General features: G+C 45.2%; 1 protein-coding gene across 1 annotated transcript in view; it reads right to left on the bottom strand.

Annotated features, from left to right (window-relative positions):
* The window catches only part of PRKCE (protein kinase C epsilon), a 484,799-nt gene that overhangs the window by 230,500 nt on the left and 235,324 nt on the right, over positions 1-18,975 (bottom strand). Inside the window, 3 exon segments of the mRNA XM_068233034.1 lie at positions 1,799-1,884; positions 10,872-10,906; positions 14,117-14,276. Of these exon segments, the coding sequence (XP_068089135.1) occupies positions 1,799-1,884; positions 10,872-10,906; positions 14,117-14,276 (281 nt within the window).

Here is an 18,975-nt window from a genome sequence, read left to right as displayed (position 1 = left end):
AGCTAAGCTAAGCACAGAGGTATTTTCATGCAGGAGCCACATACCTCTATGCGTTGTCTATTTCTCTCCTCATTCCCTCCGCTTCCCGGAATCACCCCTCAAGTAAAATTTTCAGACAGGAAGAGGCGGGTTTGCTGTTCCCTCCCATTTCCTCCTCCAAGAGGAGTGAATGGGGCGGGGAAGAAGAAGAAATGGGAGGGCAATTGGCAGGAAACATTGCAGGAAACCTGTGTGAAAATTTGGAGCGGACAATGCACCGAGGTATGTGGACCCGGTATGAACACATCTCTGTGCTTAAATCAGGAAGCTTTGCCTCTGGTCAGGTGTGCTTTAAGCAGGCAATTGATTTATACATCTCTAAATTGCCTGGTTGTAGTCATGTGATCATTTCCTATTGATTTTTTTTCCTGTGTGGGCGAAAACCAGTAATCAGGAGCGAGACACAATCAGATTGCATCCAGTCTGACAGATTCACAAAATCAATGACTCGATGAAATCGATAACCTGTTCTTCCTGGTCACCTCCTGGAGGGGAATTTCTGCAGAACAAACAATCTGCTTCTATCCTTTGAGACTATCAGTAACTGTGCTCATCCAATTAGACAAGGGAGGCCTCCTTTAAAATTCCCCAAGACTGATTAAGGTGGTAATACAATGGTCGGTATTACTTATCAATTTCTTATCGATTTGATAAAATCTGAGAGAACTCGTGGTCGCAATTTCCGTTCGATTAATTTTGGGCCGAAATAGATAGATTGGGCCAATCATGCTGGATGAAAGACTTTGCTCAATCAGCAGTGGGTCAGGAGCGCGGTGCTAGCGGCATTTAATTTTGCGACAAGCGAGGTAGGCAGTGAAGCTTACACTCGCCTGGCGCTTCCTCCCGTGGCTTCTCTCCACCGTCCGGCACTCCTCCCTGTCCCTCCTCTCCCAGGGTACCGGTATTATGTCACAAAGCACTAGAGGCTTCTAGTGGACCCACAAGGTTTGTGCCACAGTGCCCCTAGTGTTTGGCCTCCGGCATTTGTCACGGGACACAAGAGAGAAAAACGAGAGAAGAGTCAGGGAGGAGCGCCCAGCGGTGGGGAGAAGCACCGGGCAGGGCCGGAGCTACCATAGGAAAAAATGGGCAATTACCCCAGGGCCCCATAGCCTGTAGGGGCCCCCAAGTTGTCCCTCCCCCATCTTAACTGTTGCTCCTCAGGGACTCTGCAGAGTCTGTTAAGTTGGGAGGTGATTGGGGAAGGGTCAGCAGCCAGCTTAGGGGCCCAGGAGGGAAATGTGGCTGCAGCAAAGGGCCTCTAATGACACTTTTTGGTCAGGGGTGTCTGTTGGGGGGCCCCCAGGCTAATTTTGTCCTAGGGCCCAATTGTTACTTGAACCGGCCCTGGTACCGGGGGACAGGTGAGTGTATACACTGCCTGCATTGCACGGCCCAGAGGGAGCTACTGGAGGACATACTGTAGACCCAACAGGCAGTGCACACAGATTTTCAGTAGATTTCATACTGAAATCTACTGAAAATCTGTGAGTGGTGTGTGAAGGGATTTGATCAGATCGATTCCTCTCAGATAAGCTAATGAATTGAGCGACCATGGTATGGCCACCATAAACTTATTCCTTCAGAAGAACACAATACAACTAACTGGGTTTATGGCAAAGATGATTTCTGAAAGTTATCAGCTATCTTATCGGCATACGACATTGCAGAAGAATGTGGGACAGATACAGGGAAAGGGAGTGCCACACAAAGAGGTTTCCCTACAAAGCTTGAACATTTTTATAATCTAAATATTTACCTCATCGACGGTTTCCTGTTTCTTTAGACCAGCGCATTTCGTTATGATAAGCTCATGGCATCTCTTGTGAACTACGCAAGTGCAAACTGCAGACAAAGGAGAACGTTTTCAAGATAAATGGCATCTACAATTACAACATTACATATTAAAGTTTAAGAAGGTAGCAAAGAAGTATTCGTTTTTCTCCATCTCCTCAGGTTCTCCCTTCCTAAAATTCAGCCCACTCATCTAGAACACCTTCCGACTCTTAACAAAGGTGATTTCATGTGGACATTTCCAGCGTGAGAGATCTTGTTGTCTACACAAGGCAGGCCACCGAGTTGCTGAAACTGCTCAACTTCCTGCAATGCCTTCTGGGAGAGTAAAACGGTCAATGCTGCCACTTACTTTCTCCCTGTATCTCTACTCAGGTGAAGGATGGCTGTTATGGGCCACTGGCCCTTAGTCCTGTTCTTTACTTTGGGGAAGGGGGTGGCTACAATTCAGAGTTATGTAGGTTGCATTACACAGAATTGTGGAAGGGGTGGAAATGGCCTCCTACCAGTGTCAATCTTTGTGGGGTGGGGTGGATTGGCCTCGGGAACAGGAGCAGCAACAGGGCAGCTTGCCCCGATAATGGTGGGTGAACACTCAATCTGGGTTAGAGATTTAAATCACACTCAACTTTGAGGACCTAAAAAACCCCAACATATTGAAAATGGTCTTCAAACAATCTGTATGTTTCGGCCTATATTTGTGTCATACATCTACGTTTTTTAATTCCTCACTTGGCCACCACAGAACACATCTGGCAGATGCCTAGAGAAGGCATTTAATATCTGTGTTTCATTACGCATCTGAAACCCGATTGGCTGCTACGTTTCTTTTGACTTTTTAGTATCTGTCTCGATAAATCACTGATGACCACTGAACAATATCTGTAACCGGAGGACAATGGTTTTCAAATCTCTCTCCTTTGGCGATCTATTTTTACGAACCTCCAAATTTGGTCAATGCCGACGTTTGGGCCATTTCTTTCTACAGTATTACAAAGGGGTGTTTTTGTTGGAAGGGTTTTAAAAAAGATATTTAAAAATGTTAAGACCATAAAATTAGACACAGTATCTTACAAAAGTGAGTACACCTCTAACACTTTGGCAAATATTTATGTAAATTATGTATTTTCATTGGACAACACTGAAGATATGACACTTTGATACAATGTAAAGTAGTCAGTGTACAGCTTGTATAGCAGTGTACATTTGCTGTTCCATCAAAATAACAACACAGCCATTAATGTCTAAACCCCTGGCAACAAAAACTGAGTACACGCTTAAAAGAGTGTCAATGTTGTATCCAATCAGACATTTTCCCTCCCGGGGTCATGTGACTGGTTAGTGTTATAAGGTCTCAGGTGTGACTGGGGAGCAGGAGGTGTGTTACATTTGGTGTTATCGCTCTCACACTCCCTCATACTGGTCACTGGAAGCTCAGCATGGCTCCTCATGGCAGAGAACTCTCTGAGGAGCTTATAGAAGAATTCTGCCCAATCAGACATTTTCCCTCCCCGGGGTCACGTGACTGGTTAGTGTTACAAGGTCTCAGGTGTGACTGGGGAGCAGGAGGTGTGTTACATTTGGTGTTATCGCTCTCACATTCTCTCATACTGGTCACTGGAAGCTCAGCATGGCTCCTCATGGCAGAGAACTCTCTGAGAAGCTTATAGAAGGTTTCTGCCCAATCAGACACTTTCCCTCCCCGGGGTCATGTGACTGGTTAGTGTTACAAGGTCTCAGGTGTGACTGGGGAGCAGGTGGTGTGTTACATTTGGTGTTATCGCTCTCACACTCTCTCATACTGGTCACTGGCAGCTCAGCATGGCTCCTCATGGCAGAGAACTCTCTGAGGAGCTTATAGAAGAATTCTGCCTAATCACTTTCCCTCCCCAGGGTCATGTGACTGGTTAGTGTTACAAGGTCTCAGGTGTGACTGGGGAGCAGGAGGTGTGTTACATTTGGTGTTATCGCTCTCACGTTCTCTCATACTGGTCACTGGAAGCTCAGCATGGCTCCTCATGGCAGAGATCTCTCTGAGGAGCTTATAGAGGAATTCTGCCCAATCAGACATTTTCCCTCCCCGGGGTCATGTGACTGGTTAGTGTTACAAGGTCTCAGGTGTGACTGGGGAGCAGGAGGTGTGTTACATTTGGTGTTATCGCTCTCACACTCTCTCATACTGGGCACTGGAAGCTCAGCATGGCTCCTCATGGCAGAGATCTCTCTGAGGAGCTTATAGAGGAATTCTGCCCAATCAGACATTTTCCCTCCCCGGTGTCATGTGACTGGTTAGTGTTACAAGGTCTCAGGTGTGACTGGGGAGCAGGAGGTGTGTTACATTTGGTGTTATCGCTCTCACACTCTCTCATACTGGGCACTGGAAGCTCAGCATGGCTCCTCATGGCAGAGATCTCTCTGAGGATCTTAATCAAGAATTGTTGTTCTACATAAAGATGGCCTAGTCTATAAGAAGAATGCTAACACCCTGAAAATGAGCTGCACCACGTTGGCCAAGACCATACAGCGGTGTAACAGGACAGGTTCCCCTCAGAACAGGCCTCGCCATAGTCAACCAAAGAGAGACCTCGCACATTGCCAATCCGGCATAGTGTGGACATCGCCTAAACGTTCTTTGACTGACTCCATGGCGCCTGGTGTGATTGCACAGATCACATATATCAAAGGCTGGCCCTGGTCAGAAGCAAAATAAATTCCCTCCATAAGTTTAGGTCTAATTTGTAGTGATGAGAAGAAAACTCTCTTACCCTGACAACCTCCAAGCCTCAGGAAGAGGAAGCTCTGCTAGCAAATGAAAGCCATTAGCTGCCGGTGAAACAGCTGGTATCGGGGTTAAAGGGAATCAGAAGTGAAAATAAACTTATGAGAATGATTTGCATGTGTAGTACAGCTAAGAAATAGAACATAAGTGGCAAAGAAAAGTCTCATATTGTTTTCCAGAACATGAAAGGTTAAGGCGGACCTGAACTCTTGCACAGGACAGAAGGAAAACAGAGTGAAATGCACCCTGTATGTATTTAGAGAGTTTAGCCTGTCTGATTACCCCTCATCTGTGACTAGTTACAAGTTGTAATTTGATCTCTCCCGTGTCAGGTGACTGCCATGGCAGATAAGCTCATTTGAAAGCACAGGGTGTTAACAATAGGTCTGCTTCCATGAAAGCAGGAAGCAGACCCACTGCAGATTTCTTGCAGGATTTGTATCAGCTGTAACAAGGAAATGTTTTTCTTTAAAGGTTATTATGCTGTTGTGTGTCTTTTAGAGTAGAGGGGAAGTTCTGAGTTCAGGTCCGCTTTAAGAAACTTCACTTGTTATTTCTGCAAAAGAGCTTCTCTGAGCTCTCTGACCCAACTTGGGTGGGGCTACGGTGCTGTTTTCTGAAGCCCTCATCTCAACCTGTCTCTCACGGTTTCTTGTTTGTTTAAAGTTTTACTGCAGGGGAGTTCAAAGGGTCATTACATTAGCTCTGCTCGGTTTCATAGTTTAAAATACAAAGTGTGGTTTGTAAACTGTAAATATTAGAGAATGATGTAATGTAATAAAAAAAAGCTATATAACTGAAAATAAGAGACTTTTCTTTGCCACTAATGTTCTTTTCTGTACTACACATACACTTTATTATCTCATACATTTTTTCACTTTAGTGTCTCTTTAATTAACCAGCTGAGTAGCAGCTGATGTTTTTTATTTTCTACGTTGGTTCTGCTTCTTGGCTCAGCGGAGATTTGTGTGTCAGGACAATACAATCATCTGTCTGTCTATGAATTCTCAAGGAGAAATCATTCTGTAGGATAACCTGATCGTCTCTCCCGTTCAGAATGACTAAATCAAAGCGTAGATCTCGGGCTGTCACAGAGCACATCGCTTGATAGCAACATAGCTAGAATATTGCATGGTAGTATGCGACAGGGTATAGAATGGACATTTCCAGTACTGCAGTGTCTTGCACGATTGCACAGATGCACGCATTTAATGGTGTCCATTCAGCATAACGACTGGAGTCAATAATGTTATAACGTGCAGCACTGCAGGAGGTTGCCCTAAATCGCATCGAGAGGCTGTGGTTAAAAAGCATCTTGTGGGTAAAAAGTGTGCTCTGTTCATTTAAGTGGACAGCATTTAAAGAGTTAAAGGGAGAAAAAAAACAGTTAAACTGACCTGGGACTTTTTACAGCCCCCTGGAGTCACCTTGCGCCCATGCCATCCTTCCGGGACCCCCAGTGAGCAGCGGCAACCCCCGATGTCCGCCAGCCTAATCATGCTCCGTGCATGTGCAGTAGCAATTTTCCGAACCGGTGTGCAAGAGACGGAGAGAGGAGATGTGTGGCCGGCCAATTCTGCAGAGGTCGCCGCTGCTCGATGGAGGGTCTCCGAATGACGGCCCGGGCACAGGAGGACTCCAGGGGGCTGCAAAAAGCCCCAGGTACGTTAAACTGATTTTTTTTTTAAAATTGCTTTATATTTCCTTTACAGGGGTAATGGAGTGATATTGAGGCTGCTGGGCTAAAACTGGTAGCGTGTTGCAAATAAGAAGAGTAACACCTATGAGCTGGTGCTTAATAAAGGGACACTGTGCCGAAAAATTGTAAAATGTAAAATATGTGCAAACATAGACAAATAAGAAGTTAGTTTTTTCCAGAGAAAAATGAGCCATAAATTACTTTTCTCCTATGTTGCTGTCACTTACAGTAGGTAGTAGAAATCTGACAGAGCCGACAGGTTTTGGACTAGTCCATCTCTCCATAGGGGATTCTCAGCATGGCCTTTATTATTTATAAAGATATTCCCTAAAAAGGATTTTAACCACTTCAGCCTACAGCTTCGAAAATCTTATGCATCCGGGCAATGTTCACCTCCCATTCATTCGCGAATAACTTTATCGCTACTTATCACAATTAATTGATCTATATCTCGTTTTTTCCGCCACTAATTAGGCTTTCTTTGGGTAGTACATTTTGCTAAGAGGCACTTTACTGTAAATGCATTTTAACAGGAAGATTAAGATAGAAATGGAAAAAAATCATTATTTCTCAGTTTTTGGCCATTATAGTTTAAAATTAATACATTCTACAGTAATTAAAACCTATGCATTTTATGTGCAAATTTGTCCCGCTTATTACACCGTTTAAATTACGTCCCTATCACAATTTATTGCGCCGATATTTTATTTAGAAATAAAGGTGCATTTTTTCAATTTGCGTCCATCACTATTTACAAGCTTATAATTTTAAAAAATTTAATAAGATACTCTCTTGACATGTATATTTAAAAAGTTCAGACCCTTAGGTAACTATTTATGTAGTTTTTTTTTTTTTTTTTAATTGTAATTTTTTTTATTTTTTTTTAATACAAAAATGTATTTGGGTAATTTTAGTTTGTGAGGGAAACTGCTAATTTTAGATGTAATATAATGTATTTTTTTATTTAATAAAAGTATGTGGGTGCAGTTTACTATTTGGCCACAAGATGGCCACATTCAAAAAATTCCTGGATGCGAACAATGTCGCATCTAGGAACTAAAACGAAGAGAAGAAGTTTCCTGGGGGCAGAAATACCACGCTCTCTGATGAGAAAGCGTCGGTATTTCTGCCGGGGACTTAGATCGGTGAATGGGAATTATATTCCCATTCACTGATCGGGGGGGGCAGCGGGAGCGCGCTCGGGCGCGCGCCCGATCGCGCGCACCACACGGCTGCAGCACCACTGCCTATCTGGACGGATATATGCGTCCCGATATGGCGAAGTGGTTAACAATGATGCTGGCCAGCTTCCCTGCTCGCTGCAGTTTTTTGGCAGTTGGACGGAGCAACTGCCATTCACTAAGTGCTTTTGAAAATAAATAAATCCCTGAGAATCCCCTATGAAGAGATGGACTAGTCCAAAACCTGTCGCTTCTGACAGATTTCTACTACATAGTGTGACAGCAACATAGGAGAAAAGTAATTTATGGCTCTATTTATTCTGGAAAAAACATACTTTTAATTTGTTTTTGTTTGCACATATTTTAAATTTTAATTTTTTTCGGCATAGTGCCCCTTTAAAGAGAATCTGTAACGTCAAAACCTCCCCTGGGGGTACTCACCTCAGGTGGGGGAAGCCTCAGGATCCTAATGAGGCTTCCCCCATCCTCCTCTGTCCCACGGGGGTCTCGCTGCAGCCCTCCGTACAGCGGTGCCGTCAATATTTACCTTCCCGGCTCCAGCGGGGGGCGCTCTGGTGGCTGTCGGCTCCGAAGTAGGCGGAAATACCCAAACGCCGCCGGGTCTGCTCTACTGCGCAGGCGCAAGTCTCCGGAGCCTGCGCAGTAGAGCGGACCCGACTGAGATCGGGTATTTCCGTCTACTTCGGAGCCGAAAGCAGCCACAGCGCCCCCGCTGGAGCCAGCAAAGGTAAATATTGAATTGACAGTCGGGTCTGTCGCCGGCTGTTCGGAGGGCTGCAGCGAGACCCCCGTGGGACAGAGGAAGCCTCATTAGGAACCCGAGGCTTCCCCCATCCGAGGTGAGTACCCCCCAGGGGATATTTTTGATGTTACAGTGTCTCTTTAAAAAGGTCGGCTGCAGTGCAGAAAGCTCTTGTAGCCCACAGAGTGGCGTCCTTCTGGGGCCAGTGCTCTACAAGACGTCTGACAGAGACTTTTCCCTGCGGGGACAGCTGGCAGATCCTCCGTTTATACAGATAGTGAACTCATAGTAGACACATATAAATAAAGCTGCGGGCTGGGCAGACTGGGTGGAGGTCAGATACCCAATGTGGATCATGAGAAATAAGCAGCTGGCAGAGACACACATTTTCCACGCTGGACTCCAGCTCCACAGCTGACCGCAGAGAAGGCCGGATTCCCAGACAGCAAATCTCACTACATGTAGATTCACCCGGTGCTCTGAGCTGCCCGCCCTGCACTCAGCCTGCAAACACGCTCATAAAGATGGCACGGCTAGGATGTGCATACAGCCGTCTAGTACGGGCAAATCACAGCGCTCTACCACCCCTAGTGTTTTCTGTGATTAAAGTGGACCTGAACTCTTGCACAGGACAGAAGGAAAACAGAGAAATGCACCCTGTATGTATTTAGAGAGTTTAGCCTGTCTAATTCCCCCTCATGTGTGACTAATCACAACTGTAATTTGATCTCTCAGCTGTGTCAGCTCAGGAATCTCCTCTGCCACGGCAAAGCAGCTAATCTGTAATGAAAGGATGTTAATCCTATGTCTGCTTCTATGAAAGCAGGAAGTAGACAAACAGCAGATTTATTGCAAGATTTCTATCAGTTGTAACAAATGAATGTTTTTTCTTTAAAGTTTATTATGCTGTTGCCTATCTTTTAGTGCAGAGAAGTATTTCTGAGTTCAGATCCACTTTAAAATAAAGTACTACACGACATGCTGCATTTTATTGTGTTTACATTTTCAATCAGTGTAATTGAATGGGACCTGCACAAGCAGTACAAATCCCCATAGAAAACGCATAGGAAAATGCGTGTGTGTTGCAATTTGTAGCATGAAAGGGCCCTTATAGACACCAAGGATGGCAACCAAACAAAACTCTGATTTGCCTGGGAGCACAAGTGTCTGCTGTGGTATGCATTAAGAGGGTTCTATACGATAGGGCTTGGACCAATAATCCTATAGAGCCAATCCCTGCCATGCACTGATGATGTCCAATAAGAACGAAACAGGCTGTGTGCGTGTTAGGTTGATGTGGCTCTATAAGGAACAGGCTGTGTGTGTGTTGGGTTGATGTGGCTCTGTAAGGAACAGGATCACTATACACCAGCAGTTCTGGATATAAGCCTGGCTTCAGGAGCAGAAAGAGATCATTTGAATATTCAGGAGGGATGCATCATGGGAAACTTACAGCTGCATTATCGCAAATACCTTCTGTGTTAAAAAGGCAAATTACACTTGGCTTAAGTTTGCCATCACTTTTCTTAACTGATTTGTAGTACCTTTTCTCTTGCCAGGTGCCTTCAAGCTGAATGGCCAGATCTGCACAAAGCCTGACACCAGAAGAACCTACACTGTACTAATAAGGATAAGGCAAGATACAACACTGACTGTTCACTCAATGCTCCACAGGGGGCAGTGTCTCTTTACTTTTTTTTCTTGCTACAGGAAGGATTAAGAGGTATATGGAGGCTGCCATATTTATTTCCTTATTAAGTAATACCAGTTGCCTGGCTGTCCTGCTGATCCTCTGCCTCTAATACTGTTAGCCATAGCCCCTGAACAAGCATGCAGCAGATCAGGTGTTTCTGACATTATTGTCAGAACTGACAAGATTACCTGCATGCTTGTTTCTGGTGTGATTCAGACACTACTGCAGCCAGATAGACAAGCAAGGCTGCCAGGCAACTGGTACTGTTTAACCACCCTGGCGTTCTGATTAAATCGCCAGGGTGGCTGCGGGAGGGTTTTTTTTAAATTAAAAAAAAACTATTTCATGCAGCCAACTGAAAGTTGGCTGCATGAAAGCCCACTAGAGGGCGCTCCGGAGGCGATCTTCCGATCGCCTCCGGCGGCAAGGAATAACACGGAAGGCCGCAATGAGCGGCCCTCCGTGTTTCGCTTCCCTCGTCGCCATGGCGACGAGCGGAGTGACGTCATGGACGTCAGCCGACGTCCTGACGTCAGCCGCCTCCGATCCAGCCCTTAGCGCTGGCCGGAACTGTTTGTTCCGGCTACGCTGGGCTCGGGCGGCTGGGGGGGACCCTCTTTCGCCGCTGCACGCGGCGGATCGCCGCGCTGCAGCGGCGATCAGGCAGCACACGCGGCTGGCAAAGTGCCGGCTGCGTGTGCTGCTTTTTATTTGGTGGAAATCGGCCCAGCAGGGCCTGAGCGGCAGCCTCTGGCGGTGTTGGACGAGCTGAGCTCGTTCAGACCGCTCAGCAGGTTAAAAGGAAATAAATATGGCAGCCTCCATATTCTTCTCACTTCAGTTGTCCTGTACAATTTACCACTTAAAGGAGAACATACAGCATATCAATAATACAAATGAAAAGTTTCAGAATCTTTCCTTACCTTGACATTGATAACCCTGTTTCCCTATTACGCCCCTGCAAAGGAGAAAGAAAATACGACAGTTAGAGAGGGAAATAAAAACATCATTTCTGATCTCTAGCATGGCTGGCGCATGATTGCACACCTGATATGAGTGGCGCTCAAACACTCTCATAGGAGGAAATACAAAGGACAGGTGCAAAGAAGACAAAATAAAAGATTGAACAGTTGCTCAGGGCAACCAATCAGAATTGTTATTTCACGTTAAAGCTAAGATCGGATTGGTTGCTCTGGGGTATTTGCTTCTGTGATGTATGTACTGTTTCCAGTATGACTAGGTCATCACACGGTCTCTATACTGTAACTGCCAGAACTGAGACAATTCTGCAGTCCTAAAGGGAACCTGAAGCGAGTAAAATTATTTAAAATAAACACATGAAGTACCTGCAAATGAATATGACATACTTACCTCAAGAAAGAAATGAATGAATAGACTACACGGTTTATTTTGATTTTTAATTTTCAGTTCAGGTTTGCATTAAGCCTGGTGCACACCTTCAATTTTGATTGGCCAATCACTGACCAATTTGGTAAGTGATTGGCCAATAATCATTGAAAATGTGTACTAGGCTTAAAGAGAACCCAAGGTGTGTTTAAAGAATGTTATCTGCATACAGAGGCTGGATCTGCCTATACAGCCCAGCCTCTGTTGCTATCCCAAACCCCACTAAGGTCCCCCTGCACTCTGCAATCCCTCATAAATCACAGCCGTGGTATGAGGCTGTGTTTACATCTGTAGTGTCAGTCTTTGCTGCTCCCCCGCCTCCTGCATAGCTCCGGTCCCTGCCCCCATCCCTTCCCTCCAATCAGCAGGGAGGGAAGGGATGCAGGCGGGGACTGGAGTTCTGCAGGAGGCGGGGAGAGCAGCAGACTGACACTATAGAGATAAACACAGCCAGCTCTGACAAGCTGTTTGTCAGCAGCGTGGCTGTGATTTATGAGGGATTGCAGAGTGCAGGGGGACCTTGGGGGGGTTTGGGATAGCAACAGAGGCTGGGCTGTATAGGCAGATCCAGCCTCTGTATGCAGATAATATTCTTCAAACCCACCTCGGGTTCTCTTTAACCACCCTGGCGTTCTGATTAAATCGCCAGGGTGGCTGCGGGAGGGTTTTTTTTAAATTAAAAAAAAACTATTTCATGCAGCCAACTGAAAGTTGGCTGCATGAAAGCCCACTAGAGGGCGCTCCGGAGGCGATCTTCCGATCGCCTCCGGCGCCCAGAATAAACAAGGAAGGCCGCAATGAGCGGCCTTCCTTGTTTTGCTTATATCGTCGCCATAGCGACGAGCGGAGTGACGTCATCGACGTCAGCCGACGTCGTGACGTCAGCCGCCTCCGATCCAGCCCTTAGCGCTGGCCGGAACTTTTTGTTCCGGCTACGCTGGGCTCAGGCGGCTAGGGGGGCCCTCTTTCGCCGCTGCTCGCGGCGAATCGCCGCAGAGAGCGGCGGCGATCAGGCAGCACACGCGGCTGGCAAAGTGCCAGCTGCGTGTGCTGCTTTTTATTTCATCAAAATCGGCCCAGCAGGGCCTGAGCGGCAGCCGCTGGCGGTGTTGGACGAGCTGAGCTCGTCCAGACCGCTCAGCTGGTTAACAGCCCTCTAGGCTTAACAAATATAACTAGATAAAATAAAAGCTTCCCACCACTAGTAGAATTGTGTACACACACAGCTAGCGTCTCCTGCAACAACCACAGGGGCCACAGTTCAGGGGCCAATGCTCTACAGACGAGCCGCTAGCCTCCAGGCACAACAAAGCGTAGAGAAGTGGGGAGAGAGAACAGTAGACATGGTCGGTGCTAGGACGGTATGACCCAGCAGTCCCAATCTCTTGCCGACACACGGGAAAGGAAGGGGGCGGGGATTGTGGATGTGGGAGTGGAGATACAGGCACTAGATTAACAGCAGAGGCGGACTCTAACCATGTATCGCATGGAATGAAGTGGTTAAGGGGCAACTATCTTGAAAAACTGTATACATCAAATTACATGCATACACGTACATTTCTCTAAGAGTAAAATGCACTGTACAGGACCTTTTTCCTGTGTCGCTGTCACAATAGGATATGAGGTTTTAGTCTAGCCCATCTCCTCATGGGGGATACTCAGGTATGTATTTACAATAGCACTTACTGCTTACTGATCAGTTCAACTGCCAGAATCATGTGCGCCAACAAGAAGGCATACTAGCTGACATGTTTGTAAAGATCCTATCCAGGGAGTGCTACTGCAAAGAATAAAGGTAATGAGGAGATGGACTACTCCATAACCTGCAACACACAAAATAAGAAATGTATAGTGCATTTTATTCCAACAATTTTCAAGATCGTGATCCTTGAAGGTTGCTTTTCAAACAGATGGCTGCAGGTTTGCTTTAAGGTGGATCACGGTGACACACGTACAATTTGCATTAGATGCCTGTTCTCAGCGATTTTGTCTAAAGTTTTATAATACAACGCTGTTTATCCCATTAGCAGCTTCAATAGCGTTATCTCGTTAGAGATAAGTGCACTGCTTTCAACCTTATGCTGGGTATACACTATGAGATTTTCTGGTCGATTTACTGTCAGATCGATTATTTCCAACATGTCCGATTTGCTTTTCGATCGATTTCCGATCGATTTCCGTGCACTTTAATAGGATATAGATTGGAAAATGCTCGGAAAACGAAATCTAACATGTTGGAAATAATTAATCTGACAGTAAATCGACCAGAAAATCTCATAGTGTGTACCCAGCATTAGTCAGCAGAACTCTTTGTGTTGTAAATTCTTGGAATACTTTGATCTCTCTCTACTAGCAGAAAATACAGAAACTGAGAGCAGAAGACTTCTGGTTATTGTCTCACACTGCCCCCTAGTGACAAATGGCCATAAATACTCATTACAGCAATACTAATTAGAAGCAGGGACATGTAACAAATAGGAAATAAAAAAAATTTTTGCTAAAGTAAAAGTCCTGCAACACTGGCAAGCTACTAACCAAACTGGCTGCTAAAGGGTTAATCGTGCCGCCGTCAGTCCAGCGATGCAGCTCGCAGGAAACCACATGATGAATGCCGGCCGCATCCAGATGTCAGAACAATAAATGCGTAACAGAAGAAAGATGAAGATGGGTCGTTAAGTTTCCATCTCCAAAGCCTTCTGCAGAATGGGCCTCATTTATCAAAATAACTGAAAACAAATCCGAGCTCCAGAAAGTATCTTACCATATAAAATCTCTGCAGTGCGAACAATACGTTGGCTGCCTAAGGTACGTCGCCATAAACTTGTGCCCGTTGACCTGATGGACCCGACGCCGGACGGCCCCCTGCCGCTTCCTGGGCCGCATCCGCTCCCTGAACACTCGCTCTTCATTTTCCTTCGTAGCTGCAGATGGAAAAAACACAACATGTTTTAATCAAACGCTCAGGCTGAATGTAGGAGAAACAACACAGGATTAATAGGACATAAACTAACGACCCAGAGGTCTCCAGATACGCAGCAGTGTTCTCCCCAGAAATTTCTTCCAGCCGGGTGGCATGAAATAGTATCCGGGTGGCATGAAAAAGTAGCTGGGTGGGGCACCCGGCTACAAGAGCCTGGGGAGAACACTGCACAGGATTATATAGAATAAACGGAAAATATGGTCCATCTATGGCCAAGAAAGGTAATTCAACTAAATGGGGAACATAGCTTCAAGCAGATGGAAGAAAAGAACAGCAAGTCACTTTATTTAACCATTTCTCATCCAGACCTTGCCCCCCCCCCCCCCCTTCAATGGACCAGAGCAGTTTTGACATTTTAGCTGTCTCTACTTGATGAGCAAAAACTTTCTCTCTACTTATGACACCTAAATGAAATATATATTGTTTTATTCAAGACAAACTAGACTTTCATTGTATGGAATTTTTTCCCTAGAACAATTTTGTTTCTATGTGGTTTAATAGGAAAAAGAGGAAAAAATAGAGAAAAAGACAAACACACAAATTTTGATTGTTTCTAGCGTTTTAGATCAAGTTCCTGTCACAATTTATGGTGAGGATATTTGATTCTGAACTAATGCTACAGTGTCTTTTTCATTATGAACTGAGAAAATTAAAGTATTTTTAATGGAGAAAATCAATCTTATTGGCTCAGGGAACATGTATTCCCTTTCACCAATCAGTGCTGCAAACGATAGTGCACAGGAGCAATGCCCAATCGTGCACAAGTGTGATTCAGTTGCAAGACGTAGATCTACGTCCTTGTGGCTTAGATGAATTTACAGAGGGCGTAGACATACTGTAGCGAAGGCTTAAGTGTTTAAAGCAGTATTGTCACCATAAAAATAAAATTTCAACAGCAACTGGTCTGAGTGTATTAAGTGATAAAAATGCTAATCCTGCATTCAAAACGTTTTCTGCTGTTATGATTTGGAGTTATCACATACTTTAGGAGCACTGGCCCTTTAGTAGTCAGTGCCAAACACTTGCATGCTGGGGGTTCTTTTTATCTATAATATTCCTCCTCTCCCATTTATTTCCCTGCCTAGCTGCTTATCAGAAACACCCTCTGATCACTTGTGATTACAAGCAAGGCTGAGGTGAATCAGCGATTGGAGGATGAGAAAGTGTAGTTCTTAGTATACACCTCAGTGGGAGTGTCTGAAGACTCTGGAAGGAGGGCAGCTAATGAATACACAATGAGCAAGAAAAGGGAAGGGGGGGGGGGGACAAGATGTCAGCATTAGCTTGGCAAGATGGCCACTGCCTAGAATAGGATTTTCTGCTTTTTCCTTTATAAAATTCACAGGAATCATTACGTGGATAGCGCAATACATCTGTTATGTAAGTAGAAGTAGTATTTATCTACTTATATATGTGTTTTTTATTTCTAGGTTAGCATGGGTGTCGCTTGTTCTTTAAAGTATGCCTGTAGGGGGAAGAAGTGACCCCTTTTCCTCAACGTTCCAGCGCTGCTCCCCAACCCCCCCCCCCCCCCCCCCCAAACCTCAACAAGGGCTTGATGATTGAGCCTGGCCACACCGCTCACACCTACTCACACCGCTCAGTGTCTACTTATTCTGTCACCAATAACACATGACTAGAAATAGTGACAGATGGCCAATGCCAGCAGCATAGGGAGGAAGGGGCGGGCACAATAAAGTGCACACACCCCTTTCTCCCTCAGCTCCTCCCATTGGCCGACTGTTCCTAGACACGTGCCCACTAATGCTGTCACCAATATCACATGACCACAAATAGTGACAGGCGGCAAATGAGAGCAGCTTAGGGAGGAAGGGGCGGGCACAATTTACAACGGGAGCCAGAGTCTGACGCCATTACCAGCTGGACACGACTTCCCTTAGAAGCAGAACTGAAGTCAGAGAAAGACGAGAAGTGTGCAGAAAAGACACAGCAGTAAAATGTTTAAAGTCCCATCATTAGGCAGATATTCATATAGCTAGACATTATATACAGTAGATGTCCATAAAAGTGGTTAGTGAGCTAACTAATCTAAAATGAACCTAAAAGCCCTCTACAGAACAACAGAAGATAATTGTAAACAAACACTGCCCCTTCTACAAAACGGGACATCCACAACACATCCCCCTTCAATACGCCACTGTTGATATGATAACCTTTCAGCAACCATACCTATTGTTGTGATAAGACCCATGTGAATGCTGGAGACTTTTCTCACCTAAAGGAAGTCACTTAAAGAGAATCTGTATTGTTAAAATCGCACAGAAGTAAACATACCAGTGCGTTAGGGGACATCTCCTATTACCCTCTGTCACAATTTCGCCGCTCCCCGCCGCATTAAAAGTGGTTAAAAACAGTTTTAAAAAGTTTGTTTATAAACAAACAAAATGGCCACCAAAACAGGAAGTAGGTTGATGTACAGTATGTCCACACATAGAAAATACATCCATACACAAGCAGGCTGTATACAGCCTTCCTTTTGAATCTCAAGAGATCATTTGTGTGTTTCTTTCCCCCTGCAGCTATCTTCCACTGAAGTGTCAGGCTGTTTCTTCCTGCAGAGTGCAGACAGCTCTGCCTGTATGTAATTCCTCAGTATGTGAAAGCCCAGCCAGCTCAGAGGAGGATTTATCCAGCTTGTAAAAGATAAGAGAGAGCAGAGAGAAGCTGCTCTAATCTAAATAATACACAGGCAGTGTGCAGAGAGGGGCCTGGAGGGGGAGATGCATCATAGAACCACAACACTGAAGAACTTGGCAGCCTTCCAGACACAGGCTGACAAGTCTGACAAGAGAGAGATAAGTTGATTTATTACAGAGATGGTGATAGTATAAAGTGCTGCAGTAAGCCAGAACACATTAGAATAGCTTTTGGAACTTGTAGGATGATAAAAAACAGGATGCAATTTTTGTTACGGAGTCTCTTTAAAGAGAATCTGTATTGTTAAAATCGCTCAAAAGTAAACATACCAGTGCGTTAGGGGACATCTCCTATTACCCTCTGTCACAATTTCGCCGCATTAAAAGTGGTTAAAAACAGTTTTAAAAAGTTTGTTTGTAAACAAACAAAATGGCCACCAAAACAGGAAGTAGGTTGATGTACAGTATTTCTACACATAGAAAATACATCCATACATAAGCAGGCTGTATACAGCATTCCTTCTAAATCTCAAGAGATCATTTGTGTGTTTCTTTCCCCCATGCACTGAAGTTTCAGGCTGCTCTTTTCTTCCTGCAAAGAGCTTTGCCCTTGTTAGTAATTCCTCAGTATGTGAAAGCCCAGCCAGCTCAGAGGACGATTTATCCAGCTGATTAGAGCAGCTTCTCTCTTCTCTCTTATCTAAATAACACACAGGCAGTATGCATAGAGGGGCCAGGAAGGGTGAGTTCATAGCAGAACCACAACACTGAAGAACTTGGCAGCCTTCCAGACACAGGCCGACAAGTCTGACAGGGGAAAGATACATTGATTTATTACAGAGACTGTGATAGTAGAAAGTGCTGCAGTTAGCCAGAACACATTAGAATCGCTTTTGGAACATGTAGGATGATTAAAAACAGGATGCAATTTTTGTTACGGAGTCTCTTTAAGGAACCAGAGGTGTGACATCTACGGAAGCTGCTATATTTATTTCCTTTTAAACAATACCAGTTGCCTGGCAGTCCTGCTGATCGCTCTAGTCAGTAGGGTCTAAATCACACACCCAAAACAAGCATGCAACTAATCTTGTCAGATTTGTCACAGACACCTGATCTGCTGCATGCTTGTTCAGGATCTATCGCTTAAACGATTACAGGCAGAGGATCAGCAGGACAGTCGGGCAATGTGCATTATTTAAAATGAAATAAACATGGCAGCTTCCATATTCCTCTCACCTCGGAGTTCACTTAAAGGGATACTGTAGGGGGGTCGGGGGAAAATGAGTTGAACTTACCCGGGGCGTCTAATGGTCCCCCACAGACATCCTGTGCCCGCGCAGCCACTCACCGATGCTCCGGCCCCGCCTCCAGTTCACTTCTGGAATTTCTGACTTTAAAGTCAGAAAACCACTGCGCTTGCGTTGCCGTGTCCTCGATCCTGCTGATGTCACCAGGAGCGTACTGCGCAGGCACAGACCATACTGGGCTTCTGCTATACACTCCTGGTGACATCAGCGGGAGTGAGGACACGGCAATGCAGGCGCAGTGGTTTTCTGACTTTAAAGTCAGAAATTCCAGAAGTGAACTGGAGGCGGGGCCGGAGCATCGAGGAGTGGCTGCGCCAACACAGGATGTCTGCGGGGGACCATTAGAAGCCCCGGGTAAGTTCAGCTCATTTTCCCCCGACAGCCCTACAGTGTCCCTTTAAAGAAAAAACTAAATTCAGCCTAAGCGTGTTTGATCACATATATTATTCTGAATTTTCTTTTTCGCGAACAATGGTTGATGATAGGCTAACAATTCTGGCTTGTATGCAGCTTGGAATCGGGCCAATTAAAGACACTTATAGACCGTATAGATGTTAGCGCTCTAAAATTTGCAAAAATCAGCAGCCGTCAAGAGAACCTGTCCCTTAGGAAAGTCACTCACAAACTCCTGCGAGGAGTCAGACGATTCTTCAACCAGGATGAATCCCAAAAATGC

Source organism: Hyperolius riggenbachi, chromosome 4 (genome assembly GCF_040937935.1).
Source record: "Hyperolius riggenbachi isolate aHypRig1 chromosome 4, aHypRig1.pri, whole genome shotgun sequence".
NCBI lineage: Eukaryota > Metazoa > Chordata > Amphibia > Anura > Hyperoliidae > Hyperolius > Hyperolius riggenbachi.
Note: the sequence above shows the minus strand (reverse complement) of the source record. Positions and strands in the feature narration are given on the sequence as shown.